The sequence below is a fragment of the Papilio machaon genome, chromosome 23 (assembly GCF_912999745.1).
Source record: "Papilio machaon chromosome 23, ilPapMach1.1, whole genome shotgun sequence".
NCBI classification, from domain to species: Eukaryota; Metazoa; Arthropoda; class Insecta; order Lepidoptera; family Papilionidae; genus Papilio; species Papilio machaon.
This window is the reverse complement of record NC_060008.1, coordinates 2908425-2928483: the sequence shown is the minus strand read 5'-3', so window position 1 is coordinate 2928483 and position 20059 is coordinate 2908425. Positions and strand designations below refer to the sequence as shown.

At 32.3% G+C, this 20059-nt stretch overlaps 1 protein-coding gene across 5 annotated transcripts in view; it reads left to right on the top strand.

Moving 5' to 3' along the window:
• LOC106711223 (filamin-A) overlaps positions 1-20059 on the top strand; it is a 62065-nt gene that overhangs the window by 17654 nt on the left and 24352 nt on the right. For 3 of the 5 annotated variants that reach the window (XM_045683744.1, XM_045683746.1, XM_045683745.1), the window contains exon 2: positions 1381-1496. Coding sequence is in view for 2 of the 5 variants with exons in the window: in XM_045683741.1 (XP_045539697.1) it covers positions 288-310; positions 1381-1496; positions 1886-1936 (190 nt within the window). In the remaining 3 variants the exon portion in view is untranslated. Of the gene's footprint in view, positions 1-183; positions 311-1380; positions 1497-1885; positions 1937-20059 lie in introns of those variants that run through there. The other 2 variants (XM_045683741.1, XM_045683743.1) reach the window with 2 other exon arrangements.

Here is a 20059-nt window from a genome sequence, read left to right as displayed (position 1 = left end):
ATCTGTGTCAAAAAAAATTGCTTTGAACCGCCATCTATTGGCCAGTGGCAACGTAAAATCGATCTTTATTAAAATTCTCTTGTATTCCAAGGTTCGCCTATTACACACCAGAGTTTCAGTTTCAGAGATTGAGAAAAGTATTTATGTTTGATCTGAACAACGTGAACTTGGCTGTCCGAAAATAGTTTAGTTTGACATATGCACGTTAGAAACATGTAGCTTTTTATTTTGAATGTCGTCGTTTAGCGAATTTTATTCTGTATAAACTTTATACTGTGTCGTTGTAGATGATATTCAAAATGGACGCCGGGTAAATATAAAATATATTCGTTCGCATGCTCTGTTAATTTCAACTCAGAAATTCCATCGATTTCTGTTGTTTTGATTCTACATAACCTCTTTATCTTTGTCATCTCGCCGTCTCTGCTATTGCGTATTGTGTTTTTATACAAATAAATGTTTATTTACGTCTCAACATTTTTAATTTTTTTTATAAAGTATCTTTTAATTCAATTTCTAGAGAAATTATTAAAAAATCATAAGAAAAATCTGCCAACGCAATAAACAATAGATTGAACAATAAAAAAACTGTCTGTTATAAAGTTATGATCTTTACATACACAAAAAATTATACTTACATATTATTTAAAGGTTAATGCAATTATTTTATAAAATGCAAGTTTGTAAAAAACCAAAAAAAAAATTATATCATAAGTTGGCAAATGAGCAAGCGACCACCAGATTCGCTGAAATAGCCAAGCGGCCGCTGCCCATAGACATCTGCATTATAGATGCGTTGGTCGACGGAGGAGGGGACGCACAGAAAGATAATATTTCCACTTGTTATGCGTTCCCTCCTTTGACAAATCCCCATCCCATTCCCATCCTTTTCTTATAAAGGGGAGAGTACTAAAATTAGGCCTCTGGCACCAAAGTCATCAGACGAAACACCGAATTAATTTCACCTGATGCCTTTCAACTGTGTGGTCGTGGTATTGCACCGGGCGAGCCGACCCATTAGTGCAACAGATGTTGTTGTTACTGGCGTTACTGTTAATAATTACAATCATTTTATATTCATTTGTTCTACTTAAATTAAATCATCGTAAGTATTCATACAATCTTGACCGATGATCTGGTCAAGATAGCTGGAGTATCATGGATGCGGGCGGCACAGGACCGATCATCGTGGCGATCTTTGGGGGAGGCCTATGCCCAGTAGTGGGCGTTACGAGGCTAAATGGATAGATGGATGATGGATGAAGTATCCATAAGCATTCGTTAAAATAAATAATAAGTAAATACACGATTCGGTCAATTGTGATCCTTAAAGAGCAATTAGTAAACATATATCTATATGTAAATTATTTTTATTTACAGAGACAGTAGCACCAGGAGGCTGGGTGAACACCGCGACCCCTGCTGGTACATAGATTCCACGTACGCTTCATCTCTCAAGGTCTCCCTACGTTTACCTACCAGACAGTTCTTAGAAGGTAAGTGTCATTACTAGAAATAAAGAGACTAGTATCATAGAGTTGAGCTGGCATATTCTTTATATTAAAGTTTCACTTATTAAGGTTTAAAAAAGCTTTACCAAATTTTCCCACATACTATACCGGAGTGTAAATATGTACTCTATTCCAAGCTAAAACTATTATTTTTTAAAGTAATTTTCAAAACCATATAAAAGTGATCAAGAATGACATAGAAATGCAAAAATTAAGAGGAAGGGTTGGAATTAAGGAAAACTACACAGTAATAATCAGATAAATCTTTTTTAACTTGCTATTTTCTTTTTATTAAAGATAAGAAAAAACAATCATATTCATATTTTAAATATTTGCAAACAAATGTAGGATTTAAATCAATGAAATGTTTACAGAATTTTATTCTCCAAGCTTCACAGTATACGATTTAAGCAGATACGTCATGGGTATGTTAAAACACCCCTTAACAAAAAACTTCATTTGATTGCTTCAAATGATTTGTATGAATCCCTTGTAAATTAATGATTGTTATTGCGTGATAAGTTTTTGAGCACGCACCCTGTGCCATTTTTGCCCTCCTCAACATTAGTGCCCCCCCTCATGCAAGTTCATGAATTCTAGAAACATCGCCATCTACAATAATATTTTCGTACTATTCAGCGACGCAACACAAATATCATCGAAACTGAGCATTTATAAGTAACTCTACTTCCCGCTAGATGGCGCTTTTTAATGTTTTTTCGAGAACCATCGTGCTTTATGTTTTTAGGATGGTAACTTTTCCTTTGTTTATTCTTTTTTATAATTTAAATGTATAGTTAGTGTTATTCAAAGGCTTTCTTATTTTTAGTTTTAGTTTTAATCTGAACTCGAACATATGAGAAAAAACATAATGTTACATGTGTTGTAAACAATCAACATCATAACTTTTACACAAATATGTAATATAGTTTAAAGTTTCTGGTGTTAATAATGTTGGTTTTATTTTGATAGTTTTTATATAATCCACATCTCCCAACCCTAAAGATGTTGAAATTTAAAAATAGATATTAAAAATATGTGACTGGAGCGAGATTGGAGTAGGTATAGGATGCATGAATGACGCAGGTTTGCGTTATATTTTATGGCGGCAGGTGTCGGAATTTGTTTATATTGAAATAATAAGCGCAACATTGAAGATATTACGTTGGGACATGCCTACATCATTTCATATTTAAAATTGTCCAACTGACCTTTATAGTGTAATTAAGGGTATATTTAAGCTTATGTTTATATAATTTTTTATAAATATATTACATTAGTCACCTGATTCTCGTAGACGAAACATCTATAAAAAATGTCATCTGTCGTTTTTTTATACGTTGTTACGTTTATATATGATTATATATTGTGATAATCGTCTTTGTATCGTCATCGTAAATTATGTCAAAATTAATATGAAATTTTTTGGTGTACTTTACGCCCGATAGTAGTGTAGTTACACAAATATTAATACAGATTTTGTCGATAACGAAACGATGGCGATTGTCACAAATATTCGTACTAGGACCATTATCTGAGAGACGGATTCGAGTTGAAAACAATGCATTTACATTTACTTTTTTTTTTCACTTGAGCCAAAAAAGGTTGTAAACTGAGAAACCAATTTCTATACACCTTGCGCAAAACATCTGAAAATTTATTTGCACTAAGGTTTGAGTCACAACAATAAAATTTATTTTTATCAACAGACACGTGCAGCGACAGTAAAAAGATTATACGCAGATTACTTTTGTCAGCGCTCGCCCGATCTTTATGGAATAATTCCGTCAATAAATCGAGAAAGTTTGCAACATAAACTTTGAAATTCAGTCGGAGCTTTTTATCCGGGCCAATTCGACCGTTGATAAATTTTGTAAGCTTACGTTTTTCTTTTTATACAATCTTACTTTGAACCCATTGGCCTGGATGTTAGTTGGTGTTTTTAAAGAGACTAACAACGCAAGTGTGGTGATTAGTTTTCTGGACGGTGTCAGAAATAAACATCAGAGCGCCAGAGCAGTTACGTGGTTACGCACAATTTCATTCGCCATTTCCTCTATTATTAAAATAAATGTATTATTTTAAGGGAACTTGTCTCAATACTTTATTACATTTTTAAGTATAAACCTAGACTTTACTAGTAATACTAAATTGTAACAATTTAATCAATGATTGTCCACAATTAATGTCGATAGATTTATTATAATCTAAAATTCTTTAACGTAACTGAAATATTCAAATTTGTTAACAACTAATACAAAGCAGCGTTTAAAATCACAAAACATACAAACTGTGGTATATATAACAAACCAACAGTTTGCTTAGAAAACGCTATAAAACAGTTATTGTTTCTGACTCCAATAACGTAGAGGAAACACGGAATGCGGTGTGTGGACATAAAACGCGTTGATTTACGAGCATCGCCGGACGCGTAGCTTATACTCGGGCTAACGTCATCGCTTGACAATTTTTTCACACTTCGTATTATCAGAATTATGACAGAAGTAGGCGACCTTGTCAATGTTCTCATTCGGTTACAGATGTGAAAGTGTTGAAAATATTCTTTTTAACTCATCCATCTACAGTTTTAAAGATAGCAATGATAGCCAACATTCTAAAGTTAAAGTAAGTTAAATTATTTCTGCATGTTTGATAAACCATAAAGACGAAAGGAAAAATATTATAGTCCAATTCATCATCATCAACCTGCCCTTATCCCTATGGAGGGTCGGCACAGTATGTACTACTCCTCCATACATCTCTATCAGCCGTCATATCTGAATTTACCCCCTTCTTACGCATATCCTCTTTCACACAATCCATCCATACTTTCTTTGGTCTTCCTCTACCTTTATAGCCATCCACATTCAATCTCATTACTTTTTTGTTTATATGATTATCATCCCTCCGCATAACATGTCCAAACCACGCTAACCTTCTGTTCCTTAATTTCTCGATCACTGGCGCTACTTTCAAACTTCCTCTGATATGCACTTTCTTAACTTTATCTTTTCTTGTCACACCACACATCCATCTTAGCATACGCATCTCAGCTACATGCAATCTTCTTTCATCCGAAACCTTATATATTATAGTCCAATTCTCATCTCTTATCATTCCCTTTTTCTTGGCAATGTTGATCTTATAATCTTAAATCTGAAGACCTCCATTGGATCTTATCCGTTTTTTATTATTGTTCAAATACACAGTTCGTATATACTTCAACTTAACTATGAGAATGGATAACTCTGCATATTACAATGGTGATAACACAACAATCAGATGTATTGTAAGGCGTATTTGACATATTTCTAACTTTCAATTATTACGTGCTATCAACGGTCGTAGCAATAAAATATGCCATAACCAGCTCGTGATATATAACTTGCTAATTTATATATTACTAGCTTTTACGCGCGACTCCGTCCGCGCAGAATAAAAAATAGAAAACGGGGTAAAAATTATCCAATGTCCGTTTCCTGGTTCTAAGCTACCTGCCCACCAATTTTCAGTCAAATCGATTCAGCCGTTCTTGAGTGTAACTAACACGACTTTCTTTTATATATTAGATGACAAAAGACTCGAGCGTCGATGACTTTTGGTGAACCAAAGGTTTTTTTTGTATGGGATTTAAGCCACTAGTGAACAATATATTGATTTGTTCCTTACAATCTTCTTAGTGATAATATAATTTAACGCTTTCTAAGGGAATGTCTCCAATTTTTTTTTTAATTGGACAAACTTATTCATTTTGAGGTTATCAGCCATAAATCTTAATGCAAATCAAGATCGTCTATTATTTAAAATCACATAATTACACAATTGTATTTTATTTTAATTTAAAATATTTTATATAAAGAAATATATCAACTAAAACTATCGTAACATATAAAATCAGTTCGATTACAATGATAGATCAGCGTGACAGGTGGCGAAGCTTATCGTGTTATTAAAACCGGGTTTATAATAAAAAGGCCGTAGTATATTTGTTATTTGCCAAGAGACTGTGGGGAAAGTTGTTAATAACTTGTGTGGGCGGGATCAGCTAGACGTTGCGTTTGAAATTTCCGATCCTCGTGTGATTCAGCGGGAGCGAATAATTTTAGCTCGCGTTCGGTTGAGGGCTGGAAGCATAAATATTGCAAATTATTGCTGGATTAAGAGAAATAAGAGATCGATTTCGAGGATCAAAACATGTTCTGGCGACACCGCACAGTGGGATAAGGACAGTGAGATTTCTTGTTCAAGGAGTATTTGTTAATTTTACGGCGGTGAGAGTGCACCTAAATAACTAATGTTGTAATGTGTTAGTTCAGAAATTTAACATAGATGTAGAACTTACTTTATACATATATCCATCTGAACTTTTGTAATTTCTCATTTAATATTATTAAAATTAGAAAACTAAATAAGACTCTTATGAAAGATAATATTAATATAATAAAACGTAAACACACACTCCTTTGACGAGAAATAGTTTGAGAAATAGTTTGAGACGGTAGGCGCACAATTCTGTGCGCCTACCGTCTCAAACTATTTCTCGTCCCTATCCGTAACCAGAGATCATGTCTACAGAGTTTTAAAAAGACTTGATTCTAAGAAGGGAGCTGGATCCGATGGGATACCGGCTGTCTTTCTCGTAAACTGTGCTAGTGCATTGGCTTTCCCTCTCTGTTTAATTTTTAATAAGTCCCTTACATCTGGAGTTTTTCCAACAGCATGGAAAAGTTCTTTGGTTATTCCGCTCTTAAAAAGTGGCGATGCTAGCTGTGTCGGAAATTATAGGCCTATATCGTTACTCACTGTATTTGCTAAGGTATTCGAACAGATCATTTATCCATCACTATCGTGGCATCTAAAACAGTTAATTGCTCCTGAACAACATGGCTTCTTTAAAGGAAGATCCACTTCTACAAATTTGTTATGTTTTGTGGAGGACCTTGCCGAAGGTATTGACGCTGGTAAATCTTTTGATGCAATATATACAGACCTCAGTAAGGCCTTCGACAGTGTAAATCACGATATACTCCTGAATAAGCTTCAGTCTTTTGGTGTATCTGGGAATATGCTGCGTTGGTTCAAATCTTATCTTCAAAACAGAACGTCGGTAGTCGTAATTGGGGGATATAAATCTAAGTCGTTTACCGCGTCCTCAGGCGTTCCGCAAGGCTCCCATTTAGGCCCTTTATTATTCAATTTATTTTTTAACGATGTAACCAAGTGCTTTAACAACTCCAGGGTCCTTATGTACGCGGACGATCTAAAATTCTTCAGAGAGGTAAACTCATTTGCAGACAGATCGCTATTACAGAGAGATCTGGACCAACTATCTGAGTGGTGTAGAAGTAACGCCATGTCCTTAAATGTAAGCAAATGTTCGTCGGTCCATTTTTCGAGAACAAAAAGTTCCATTTCACACACGTATAATATTAATGGCACGCTACTGAATGTCGCTGACCATATTAATGACTTAGGTGTAATACTTGATAGTAAGTTGCAGTTTAATGTTCACATTGATGACATAACTAAAAAATGTCTTAAAACTTTAGGCTTCGTATTACGAAACTGTAAAGAGTTTAAAGCTCGTACAAAAATAAGTCTGTACTCGTCTTTAGTTCGCAGCCGCCTGGAGTATTGCAGCGTCGTGTGGAATCCGCACTATGATACATATATCAAGCGCTTAGAGAGAGTCCAAAAAAGATTTCTAGCGCATTTATCGTTTAGGACTAACTTAGGTAATAAACTTTCGAGTTATGACGACCGTTTAAAACACTTTGGGATGGAATCGCTTTACCAGCGAAGAAAATATCTGGACGCCATGTTTCTGTACAAACTGATTAATGGTTACACCGACGCTTCTAACTTATTATCAAAATTGTCCATCTCTGTACCTTCTAGACTACCTAGATATAAAAAATATAAGCCGTTTCTCACTAAGGCAGCTCGAACAAACTTAGGCTTATATTCACCAATTAACAGATTAATGACTACATACAATGTATGGCATAATTCTTGTGTAATAGAAGACCCTAAACAAGATCATGGTAGTCCAAATATCGCACAATCCATAAATGATGCGTCTCAAATTGATATCTTCTCTAACAAATTGTCTAGATTTAAAAAATATCTTCGAGAAGTTATGATTTGATTTTAGTTGTTCCTCTTTTTTATTACATAATTAGCTTCATCACATATATCTTACTAATTTCGTTTATATAAAGTTTTGGCGTTTCCGTTTGTTGCTTTATTATACTTGTATGATGTGTACACCTATAATTTGGATAAATTATTATTCCGTTTTAATTTACTTTTGTTATATAAGTTATTGTGCATGTGTTATAATTTACCTGTTGGTGTATCTAAATAAATAAATAAATAAAAAATAACGCAGGATATTAGGAATCTCGGCATATTTTTTAATAATTATTTTTGTAACTTACGGCACTCTTTAGACTATATATTTTTACGATATTAAACGCAGAAGAATTAAACTTAGAAGAGAAAGGAACAAAAAATTGCAAGCCAATAGCATCAAAGATAGTAACAGTAATTCATAGCCAATGGCGAAGGCCTTTGATGTCCTTTGAGAATTTAAATTTTGTAATTTTCAACTGAAAGTTTTACGCGATGTAACCAATAAAACAAAAATGAATAAAATTTCATGCGGATGTAGCCGCTCGCGAATAGCTAGTATGAAAGAATATTTTTCAATAGTTTTAACCATCTAAACAAGGAATATAAGTAAGGTGCGCTCCTTCGATAATTTTTTACTTACATGTATTGGCATTGACTCAAAGTGATGAAAAATTTCGCATTCTCCGCGAATCTGTATTTTGAGTCATAGCGCCACTTACTGAGGTATACTTCAGACTTTTTTAATAATTCAAAATTATCCCAGTAAATTATTTATTAGTGACTATTTCTGAACTTTGCTTTCAAGCCAATCAAATGTAGTATTTAACTTCTTCTTGTCATGTATTTTAGTTTTTCTATATTGTAGGTAAATAATAGTTATTGACTATACTAGAATTACTTGTTTTTAGCGTAGTTTGGATATGCAATGCGGAGGGATGAGGATCACATAAACAATAAAGTAATAAGATTGAATTTGAATGGATTTAACGGTAGAGGAAGACCAATAAAAGTATGGATGGACTGTGTGAAAGAGGATATGTATAAGAAGGAGTTGAATTCAGATATGTCGGATGATAGAGATGTATGGAGGAGTAGTACATACTGTGCCGATCCTCCATATGGATAAGGGCAGGTTTGCTGATAACTATTCTAGAATTACTGAACTACCTAGAATACTAGGAGAGATGTTTTCAATATCACCTTATTATCGGACAGTCTGTATTGTCAAAAAAAACATTAAAATTTCTTTTAAAAATAAAGAAAGAAAGAAAGAAAGAAACTCGTTTATTACCACACAAGTACAAGAGAAAAAAATTCACACCACATATTTATGAAAATAATTTAGTGAAATGTGGTAAAAGGGGCCAACTCAGCGTATGCAGAGACGGCCTAAAGCAGTCCCTGCGCTGGTTTTCAGTTGGCTCCTTTACATCCACCTGAATAATTACATAACATGGAGGGATAACTCAGTCTATTATATTATATAGCATCCACTTCAATGACCATACAAAAGAACATGCAAATGACACGTAAAGAAAAACAAAAAAAAAAAATAATAATAAGGTAACCTAACATGAAAAATACATATTAAGAACTAGTAACATTTCATTTCATTTCATTTCAATGACAAGAACACAATGAAAAAAAAAAAAATCAACATTACATGATTGATTTGGTACTATTAAAACACCATATCTGAAGTATATTAAAACAAGTACTACTGTTAAATAATAATATAATGAGGTTAAAAAAAAAAAATACGTAATAACGTTTACAAAAATTTTTAAAGATTAGTAATGGCATTAAAAGTGCTTTTAATTGTCACGCAAAGACATTAAAAAATAAGGCTGATTAACAAGATCAATATGGCGCTTGAAGTTTTTGGCGGGAGGCCAGGCCATTGTAGTTCCCTCCTTTGTATAAATTATTCATCTTAAATTAAAAAAGTATGTGATTAATTTTAACTTTAAAATTTACCGACATTCTTAAAAATAAATTATTGCTTTATAATTGAGTCTTTCACTAATTCTTCTTGTTGTTTCATCACGTAAAAATATTGCAAAATAAAATCACATTTAATAGGAGTTACTTTAGTACACTTGGCAATGTTTATTAATGTATAATTCGATCGAATAATTAATTATCGATTTCTCAGAAATTCATAAGTAATAAATCTACATTCAAATAAATTAGGTTCCAGCAGCAACTGGAAATATGCAACTGTAAACATTTGGCACAGAGAGTTGCCGGCAGGTGGGGCGTTACAGAATAACAGGGTGACAGCCAAGATCCAAACATCTTGGCGGGATGGATTGAAAATCATATATCACTTGGAATTTCAATAGAATTACACTGGAAAAGATAACGTGAAATTGTCGTATGCACTAGCGCCCTTTTGGATAAGAACGGCCAATGACGTAAACTAAAAATGTCCAATATTACAATATTTATTGTGAAATTTACATAAATAATATATGTAGGATTAGATTACTCAATTATTTGTAACATTATCTAAAATATGCTTAAGTTTATTTAATCAATTCTGAGTGAATCACACAAACAATATAAAAACTGAATATTATGTAAATGCATATTTGTTTCGGTCTACATAATATTAAATCTTATTTCTTACTAATGTTATAAATCCGAATGTTTGGATGGATGTTTGTTATTAGATATCATTAGAACGACTCAAAGGATCTCGATGGAATTTGGTAAAGTTGTAGAACCTAGTGTAGAAGAACATATAGATTACTATGTTTTTTTAATCCCGCGCGGATGGAGTCACAGGCAAAAACTAGTAACTGAATACACTGCACCTTTGGAAATGTCCCAAGCATTTGCGAGGTGATTTAACAAAATCTCTTGCGGTGAGTAAACTTCGATTTATAAAGTCGATTGCCTTCTGTTATTTAAAATCTTACGAACATTAATTAACGATATCATTCTTTTTCTGAATGAATACCAAAATGCATTACACTTTGTTTTTTCGTCGACTTAAAAAAGAAGGAGGTTATCAATTCGACTGTATTTTTTTATGTGTGTTACCGTGAAACTCCGCCCCTGGTGGTCCGATTTTGATAAAAAATATTTTAATCGAAAGGAAGTGCTTGCAGATGGGTCCCATTTTTTTGTATTTATTTTTAAATAATTAGAAGACTAGTAGATTTTGAATTTAGCTTCAAAATTTTCTTAAATAAAGACAATCATTGAATTTTTCAAATCTCTTAATATATCTTAAGTAGGTAATTAAAATGTTCTTACGATGTTTTAATATATGACGTCAAGTGCCAAATAATTGTACCGAATGATCAGTGATAAAAAAGTATGTCATTAAAAATATAGAATAGTAATTGAAACTATCATGAATAAATAATCTATTTATATATGTACTGTACATTAATAGCTGAAGACGAGTTAGATTTTTAAATGAGTCACATAATAATTGTCGTAAATAACGCCAAATATAAATCAGCATTGCATTATATTTATTTGATTGAAACTACGCAAGTGGTTCGAATAATAAATATTTGATTACACATACATTTTTAAATAGAAAACTGTATTATCATGCATTATTATTTTCTCAGTTACGACTTGAATTCATTGCTCTAAAAGTTCGTTGACTCTTTGACAAGAGATTTGCTTTTTATCTGCGATTTCCATAGTTAACTTCAACGGTGTACTAATGCACTTGCTTGAGCTTGTATTCACGATTTTTGGTTTAGTTGTTAACTAATTGAAAAAGAATAAAGTAAGTTTTCCTTAAGTATTTAATTAAAATAATGATTTTTGTTCGTGTTAGAACAATATCGAAATGCCACATGTTTTAATAAATCAACATTAAACTCTATGGAATGTGTCTTTGACAATCTTCAATTCAAAGCTGTCATTTTTGGCGCTGTCATAGATTAAATGTATTGCAAAAAATTGGCACTGGAATGCTCCAGTTGCATAAAATTAGTCTACAAATCGTTCCTAAACTGTATTTACTTTTAATAAGAGTTCTAAAAAACGGTTGTTGTTGGTAAAGACATACTAATTATGTATTCATTTTCGCGTTTTTATATATATAATACAATTTATACAAATATATATTCATTACATAATAAAACATATAAATATCTAGAAAGTGTCTGTTAAATTTTCTTTTATATATAACTCTAAGCAAAGCCTCGTGAACAAAAAAGGTCAAACAATAAAAGACAGAACTGTATAAAAGTTATTATCTGGCCCAAAATGGCACGTGTTAAAAAAGTTAAAAAAATAAACGTAATTATAATAAAATATATAAATAAATATTTACTTGGATGTTACTACGCGAGAGCGCCAACCGTCTAGTCATAAGTTGCGCGTACAGCTGTGCGGTGCTCTGGAGTCATATTTTAAAAATTAAAATAAAAAAAAAGTGGCCAGTGAAAAGTGATTTTAAAAGTGTTCGGTAAAATTCAATTTTAACGGTTGGTGTTTTAAAAAATCGAAATGGCGGGAGTACGAGCTTTTATAGTTTTTTTTTTATATAATTTTGTCGTAATATTTTAGGTATACACTTAACATTATACACATTTTTATTTAATTAAATTTTAAAATAACAAACTAGTGTAGACTGCTACGAATGTGCTACGTTCGTAGACATCGCACGTTCGATTCTATTGTCGTAGCATACAATAGACAAGGCAGACGTTTGATACAACGGATTATGTATTTCTTTTCCTCTACAAATTTTTAAATACATACAATTAATTGATACAAATGTAGATATATATTATTACTTATATATTTACTAAAAGTACTAATTTTTTATACTCCAAATACTCCCTGAAATACTCATAAATTTTATTTTATTACATAAGGCAGATAGGACAAAAGCATAACTTTTATAGAATGTACATAAAGTACTTAAATATATAAGCGAGACGAAATTTCACTGGTTACGTAACTATAATTTGAAACAGCAAAAGATGTCAGTCTTCAGCGTTTTAACTAAATTAAAAGAGAGATCAATGGCATGTGTATATATAAAACCTCCTTTTCTCCAAAAGTATATAAATAACACCCACGTGTAAGATATATATGAAATTATAATATCATTAAGAGAATTTAACATTTCTCTTTGCTCGTCAATTGAGGCGCTCGACTATTTTGCACCAAATCTTCATGTTGTTAGGTATATTAAATGTTATTTTAGATTAGTGAGCCAAGTTTTTTTTTACATATTTTAAATTAAATAATAACTTCCTAGGGAACGAAAGGCGGAAAGTATAACTGTTTAACGATATAGAAACCGGCTAAAAAATTATTTCAGACAGGATCTTGCCAGTCAATTTTTAAGCGCTCGACCTGACTGGACCGAAATATATATAGGTTCTATTTTTGAAATTCATATGTACACTAGCTGTCGCCCGCGATTTCATCCGCTCGGAGTTAAAAAAACCTTAATAGGGGAATGAAAAATAGATGGTAGCTGATTCACAGACCTATTGAATATGCATATAAAATTACATAAAAATTGGAAGCCGATTCGGAGGCGTACGGTAACTACACGAGTATGTTATATATAACATTAATTCGAAGTTCTTACGGTGGATGTAGGAAAACATCGTGATGCAATGCCTGTACATATCCGCCAAGAAATTCAAAGATGTGTGAAGTCAACAAATCCGCTTTGGACCAGTATGGTTGACTATGGCCTAGTCTTAGTTACTTGGGTAGGGTTCGAGCCCCTCGATGTGGCAACATATATGTCAAGTACTTGTCCCCTAATTCGCAACAAAAATAAGCTTGAACTACTTGCCAATGTGTATAGTATCATTTTTTTAATTACTTTGACATACAGTTACAACGGAATCATAAAAAAATTGTATAAACTTGAGTGTGTGTCGTTAAATTATTTAAAATTCCTAAGTATAGTACTTAGTATTGTTAAATAGGAGACACTAAGTGTAGATTTATTATAATAAATCTACACTAAGTGATTGTTTAATATATTATGAGTTCGCTAGTTATTAGTAGTATTATTGATATCATCTTTGTGTAAAATAAATTCCTAAATGTTCAGGTTGATGCAGTACTTTGTAAATGTTATAAACAACGTTGAAATCAAAAGATAAATCATATTTCGCGACTTATTACACTGTTTAGTATAAATTATAGCTGTTTCTAATATTGCAAATAATTCAATGCTATAATCATTCTCACAATGTAACAGCGTGATGCTAAATCATAGTTAATTTGTTTCAATTAATTTATATAACAGTAAGTTTACACTGCCGAAACAACTATACAGAAACATATCGTTATCTTTGTTACTTTCAAAAACAATGAGCAGGATGACAAGTATTTTGACAGCACATGATAATGTGTGTATCGTGTAATTTACCGTTGGTTTCTGAGACCACAATTTCTATATAAAGCTTATTCTTATCTCTCTTTTGTCAAAGATCATGACAGGGATGACGATATGTTTTATATCTGGTTTTGGTCTTAGAAATCTACGTTTAGAAATTTACACTAATTAGTTGTCAACAGTGGCAGACGCCAGTAACAACAACATCTGTTGCACGAGTTCCTCAGTTCAATACCACGACCACACAGAAGACGTGTAGTTGAAGTAATTCCGCATTTCGTCTGATGATTGTAGTACCGGAGGATGTTAGTCCTCTTTCCTTTCCCAACCTTTTCTTTTAAGGAAAAGATGGGAAGGAGAAATGGATTTTACAGAGAAGGAAATGCATAAGAGGAAAATATTCTCTTTCTGTGCGTTCCCTCCTCTGTTGGTTATAGGTAGGCAATATAAAATTGCGAATGTCTATAGGCAGCGGTCGCTTTGCTACTTCGGAAAATTCAGATGGCCGTTCGCACGTTGCCACCCTATTATAAAAAAAAGATGTTTTCTATTTAATACAATTTAACCAGATTTCATAAAATAAAGAAACTTTTACGAGGTAAAAAAACATGTGTTGCAAACATTTTTCTTTCGACAATTCGTTTCAGTGAAACAAAACGATTGTTATATAAATCTTCGTAAAATTTAATATTACTTGATAAAATTTATTGCTTTATAATCGATAGCATTGTTGGCATTATTTTAAAAATGAATTCAATAGTTTATTTAGATTGATACGATTTTAATGTACATTGTGAATCATAGTCAGTGCCAATTTTTTTACTTTATCATTGTCATATTATTCATAATGATATTTATCAAACAATATTATTAAGATTGTAGCATTTTTCACTTGTTTTTACACTGAATCTGTCTACACATTATAAACAATGTAATAGTTTATTTCATTTATAACACAAACTAAGTTTTTTCTTTTAATCATCTGATCGTTACCATGGTTTCCCATCTCCAAAAGACTTTTCCAAAACAAACTGTCAGTCTTGATTCTCCTTGTCGGTTTTTCCGTTTATATAAGTAATGAAGTGAAAAAATTCTGTGTTTCGTCAGATAAGTGTGGTGCCGAAGCCCTAATTTTAGTCCTTTTTCCCTTCCCACCCTTTTCTTATATGGAAAGAATGGGAAGGGGCAGTGGATTTGACGGAAAATGGGCACCTCGTTCAAAAAACCATTGCGTACTGAACCAATGATAGCCTTAATTTTGACCTAACCTATAACCTTCTAGCAGTGAAATGAACGACGATAGTTTATTTAATATTTATAATATGACAAGGTCAGTAAAATTGTAGAATTGGCTATAGAATTATCCTAAAATTTAGACGGATGCCTGTTGCGCCTGAAATTCTTGGCTTTAGTTCTCTCTCGCAACGCCTCAGTGACGATGAACGACCCCGATTATTTCTGTTACGTTTATTCAAGTTGGATTTTGCGGTGACGAAAAATAATTTACATGTTACGGTACGGTACGGTTTTTAAATGGTTTACCTCAAATTCAAGATTCATTTGACAGTTTTATTCTTGACTGTTTGTGATTTATTGATGTCTACGAACATCCTTTGTTATACTTCTTAAATGGTCAATAACGTTGAGCATAGAGTGGTGAACTCCATGTTAATGAATTTGTTTCGCGCCATTTAATGTAAAAATAAAACTGTTAGTGCCAGAAAAGAACCTTCAGGAATTAAAATCTGAGATCCACCTAATTATTACATAAGCGTTTCTAATGAGCTTTACCCTGAACCTAAGACTTCTTGATATATTTTATTCTTCCTATTTGTAACATGTCTAATCGTTAGTTTCTAAGATCAAAATCTTTGATAAAAGATATCGTCATTACTTTCATTACCTTTGGTAACACAGAGAAAACAATATGTTATAAACGGGGATTTTGGTCTCAGAAACCAACGATTAATCATGCTAACCTTTCGCTTATTAATTTCACATCGTTTAGATTTATCAACTGACTTTGACAAAATATCGTATTTTGTTAAATAAACAGTTGCTGAATGTTTACAGCTAGTGAATCTGTTCCACATTTAAAATCGTTGCGTCGGTCGCGTACGCAAAATAATATACGTCCGATTTATTTCGTTGTACAGGATGTGTCAGTTTTTCACTTATTTTACACATATAGTTTGTTCTATAATACTTATTAAGAGAGGAAGAGAGAGAGAGACACATAAAGAGTACTAGAAAATCTAAGAGAAGGGACAGATGTGATGTAACTTTACAAAAATGAAAACACTTGAAGCACAATATTATTTGTAAGTTGCTCGCGGTTTCGTCTGTGCGGAATTAAAAAAAATCTAGTAATAAATGTACCATAATATGTCACTGGGTAGCCACACCATATGTAGCTTCTTAACAGTGTAGGAATTTTTTAAATCGGTGCATAGTTTCGAAACCTACTAAATGCAAACAAATAATATTAGTATAGATATAATGTATGTGCACGTAACGAAATATTTCGTAAATATTACTAAAAAAAACGAACGAAATAACATATAAAATTTATAGTGTTATTGACATTCCTGTAGGATTAACGTTCCCGTGAATAAAATATAAAAATAAAGAATTTATTAAAATCACAAATATACAAAAAAAAATCGATTTTCGTAATATCTCTTGCCCTAAACCACCTGACGGTTTCCATCTTTAATAATATGAGCTAATAATGAATCTAAATAATTGAAAGGGCCGCTAAAATGACGCTAATGTGTCATGTTGAGTTATAAAGACGCTTGACCTCGGTTCTTGATGACATTATTTTGAACACCACTACAAGGATCGGTATAAATGCGATCTATCCCACTCAATTTCACACCGGCCAAATTATTCTGGTGTCTGGTGTCGCGACCTTCAATCCGATCTGACAGATGACGGAAGGTAATGTAAATTAAAATTAATTAATAAACATTAAGACATTTAACTGGTATGTTTAAAATGTACACAAATTTTACAGATTTTATAAACAGTTTTTTCATTTGATATTTATATTTTTAGCCGAATTCAAAAAGAAGGCGGTTATCAATTCGACTGTATTTTTTGCCCCTGGTGGTCCGATTTTGATAAAAATGATTTTAATCGAAAGAAAGTGCTTGCCGATGGGTCCCATTTTTTTTTTAAATAACTAGAAGACTAGTAGATTTTGAATTTAGCTTCAAAAAGGTTTGCTAAAATTAGGGACATTTTTGCTTTCAGTGCTTAAGTTGGCTAAACTATAGGACCTACATAAAAATGATGTATGGAAGAATTGTAGCTCTTTAAATGTGCTAAATAAAAGTTCGCAATAGTATATATCGATGGTTTTCTGACGCAACCTCGTATCTCAGAAATCACTACTTTTCAGGAAAGACAAAAAACGTTTTATTATGAAATTTTTAATTTTTTTTAACAATTTTTTTTTCTAATTTTAAAAATATTCAATCTTTCGACAAATTTTTGAGTTAAATATAGTATTAAAAAAATTTAATCATTATTTTTTCTTTTATTTTCTGAGATACGTGTTTGTTGCAGAGAAAAAAACGTAACATACGTGATTGCGTAATAACTTTTTCAAATAAGGATACATTATTAATTTTTTTTTTAATTATTTTATTTTAAGAACAGATCATTTGCACAGCTTGGACATCTACAGTGAAAGCCTTGATCTCTCCAGCGAACGGTCTTTTTCTTTTACATGCTTATTGTACTCTTCTGTTGATATATTTTTATTTTTAAATGCAAAACATGTGTCGCAGAAGTCTTTTCGCGGTTGGAAAATCTCAATATTCATCGATTGCATTTTTTTAACTAAAAATCCATAGCTAGATACTTCACTATCTGGGATATTTAGCTCTTTCATAGATTTTAAAAAATCACGGTAAACGTCTTGAGCAGACTTATATAAATTGTCTAAATATAACTTGGATGTATCTTTTCGACAATACATTTACCCAGTTTAGAACTGTCATTTTGATTCAAAATTATTGAATTTGATGAATTTAATAATCCATGTGATGACATTGATTGATCTCAATCTACTACAAATAAGCCCGTAGATTCATCTAAGTGCATATTTATAAATAAACTAGAATCAACATTCTCCTCTTCGTCTTCGTTCACTGGTGTACATTCGAGAGGAATTAAAACTCCAGTAGTTTCATCAAGCACCATTACTACTTCGTGATTTTTACTTTCATTATTATTTCGATCTTTATCTGATACTAGCTTCTACCCGCGACTCCGTCCGCGCGGAAAAAAAATAGAAAACGGGGTAAAAATTATCCTATGTCCAAAGCGAATAAACAAATTCACTTTGAATAACAATTCAATTTACTGAAAGATATTTAAAGTAATAATAAAGTTTTTATTAATAAAATTGGACCAAATAACATTGCTGAGAGAACTTTTTTTTGTGACTGAGTAGTCACTGTTTGCCTTGAAGTGGCATTTACAGCTTCACCGGGCTTGAGGTGGCCGGGCGCAGATGACGCTTAGCCTAAACCTCGTTTATGAGTAACTGGGCTCGAGGGCTCCCTCAGGAGCCTCGGCTCGGGCTGTAACTTTGTTATTATTACCGGATTGGGAGGTCACCGAGCTCTTAGGTCGCTTCGGTGGACGCTCCATGGAGTGACTGGGCGCAAGGGCCCCCGAGAGGGGACCTCGGCTTGGGCTGTCAAGCATTCCGATTCAAGAGTGCCCGAGTGGGCCGAACTTCGGCTTGATCGGTTGCTTTTATCTGATTGCTATTATTAATACAGCTAACATTACTACCACTTCGGAAAGCGTTAGCGCTGGGAGAAGTGGCGGAAGAAACTCCAGCAACGCGTCTACTGTTAATAGGAGAAAAAGACAGAACTTGTTTATAAATACGCCATCTTGTATTTCAAGATACGAGGTTGCGCTTGACACATTTTTTTGAACTGAGATACGAGATTGTATTTTTTTAAATAAAAAAAAATTGAATGAATATTTTTATTTATAACTTTACAGATCTATGCGGCTATATTTATTGATTAATTTTCCGATTAAATCTCAATATCGTCAAAAATCGAGTTACGAGGTTGCGTCAGAAAACCATCGATATCTATCTTTTATAGTTTTCTCACAATAATCATTTTTTTCTTTAGAAACATCAATTAAATTCATGCCCTATTTCCGACGCTATTATTATGTTTTAATTTCTAAGAATAAGGTTCCCTAAGTCTTAATCCATAACTCCAATTTTATTGTTATTTATTTTTTATCTCCATACACTATGTTTGGTAATTTACTCATATTTGTGACAAACGATCACAAGTATTATATGTGACAGAAGATAGATCTAACTTAAAAATTAAGATGAAAAATATTTAAAAACGAACGAATTATATCGTGTCCTCTAAATTGATAGAAGCATTTAGTTGTAAATGTCCAATTCGATTAGAATTTCAAACATTACAAACGAACTTTCCGTCTCATTACATTCTTCATTTATTTCGTCTTTATTTTCGATGTCTTATTCTATTAATATTATTTTTTTTAAAGTTGATTGTGTTTATTAAAATGTCTATAAGCAAAAAAAGTCTACCTGAGACAAAGACAGAAGCTGTAAGTTTCTGTAAATAAATTAAACTCAACAATAAAGAATCATCAAGTTAAACTAAACTTTAACTGACATGAGAAGTGTACACTATAGTTTCACGTACTTCTGTTAGTTAGTACTAGCTATCTCCCGCAATTCGCAACCGCTCGGAAAAAAAAACTTAATTAGTAGCCTATGTGTTCTTCCAGACTAAGTTCTACATCTATACCATAATTTTAGTCATATTATTTACTTGTTATTTTTTTTAATTATTTAATGCTAAAAGTGATTGTAATTTATTTAGATAAAGGTGACTCTGTAACGACCTTCTCACATTTTCAGAAGATGATTTTTTTCATTTTACGTGCCCGAAATTTCGTCAGGTAGTTTTGAAGTTTAACGATTACGCCAATTTTAAATTATATATGAGTCGTATTTATTTCAAATTTCTTTAATGCAGTCACT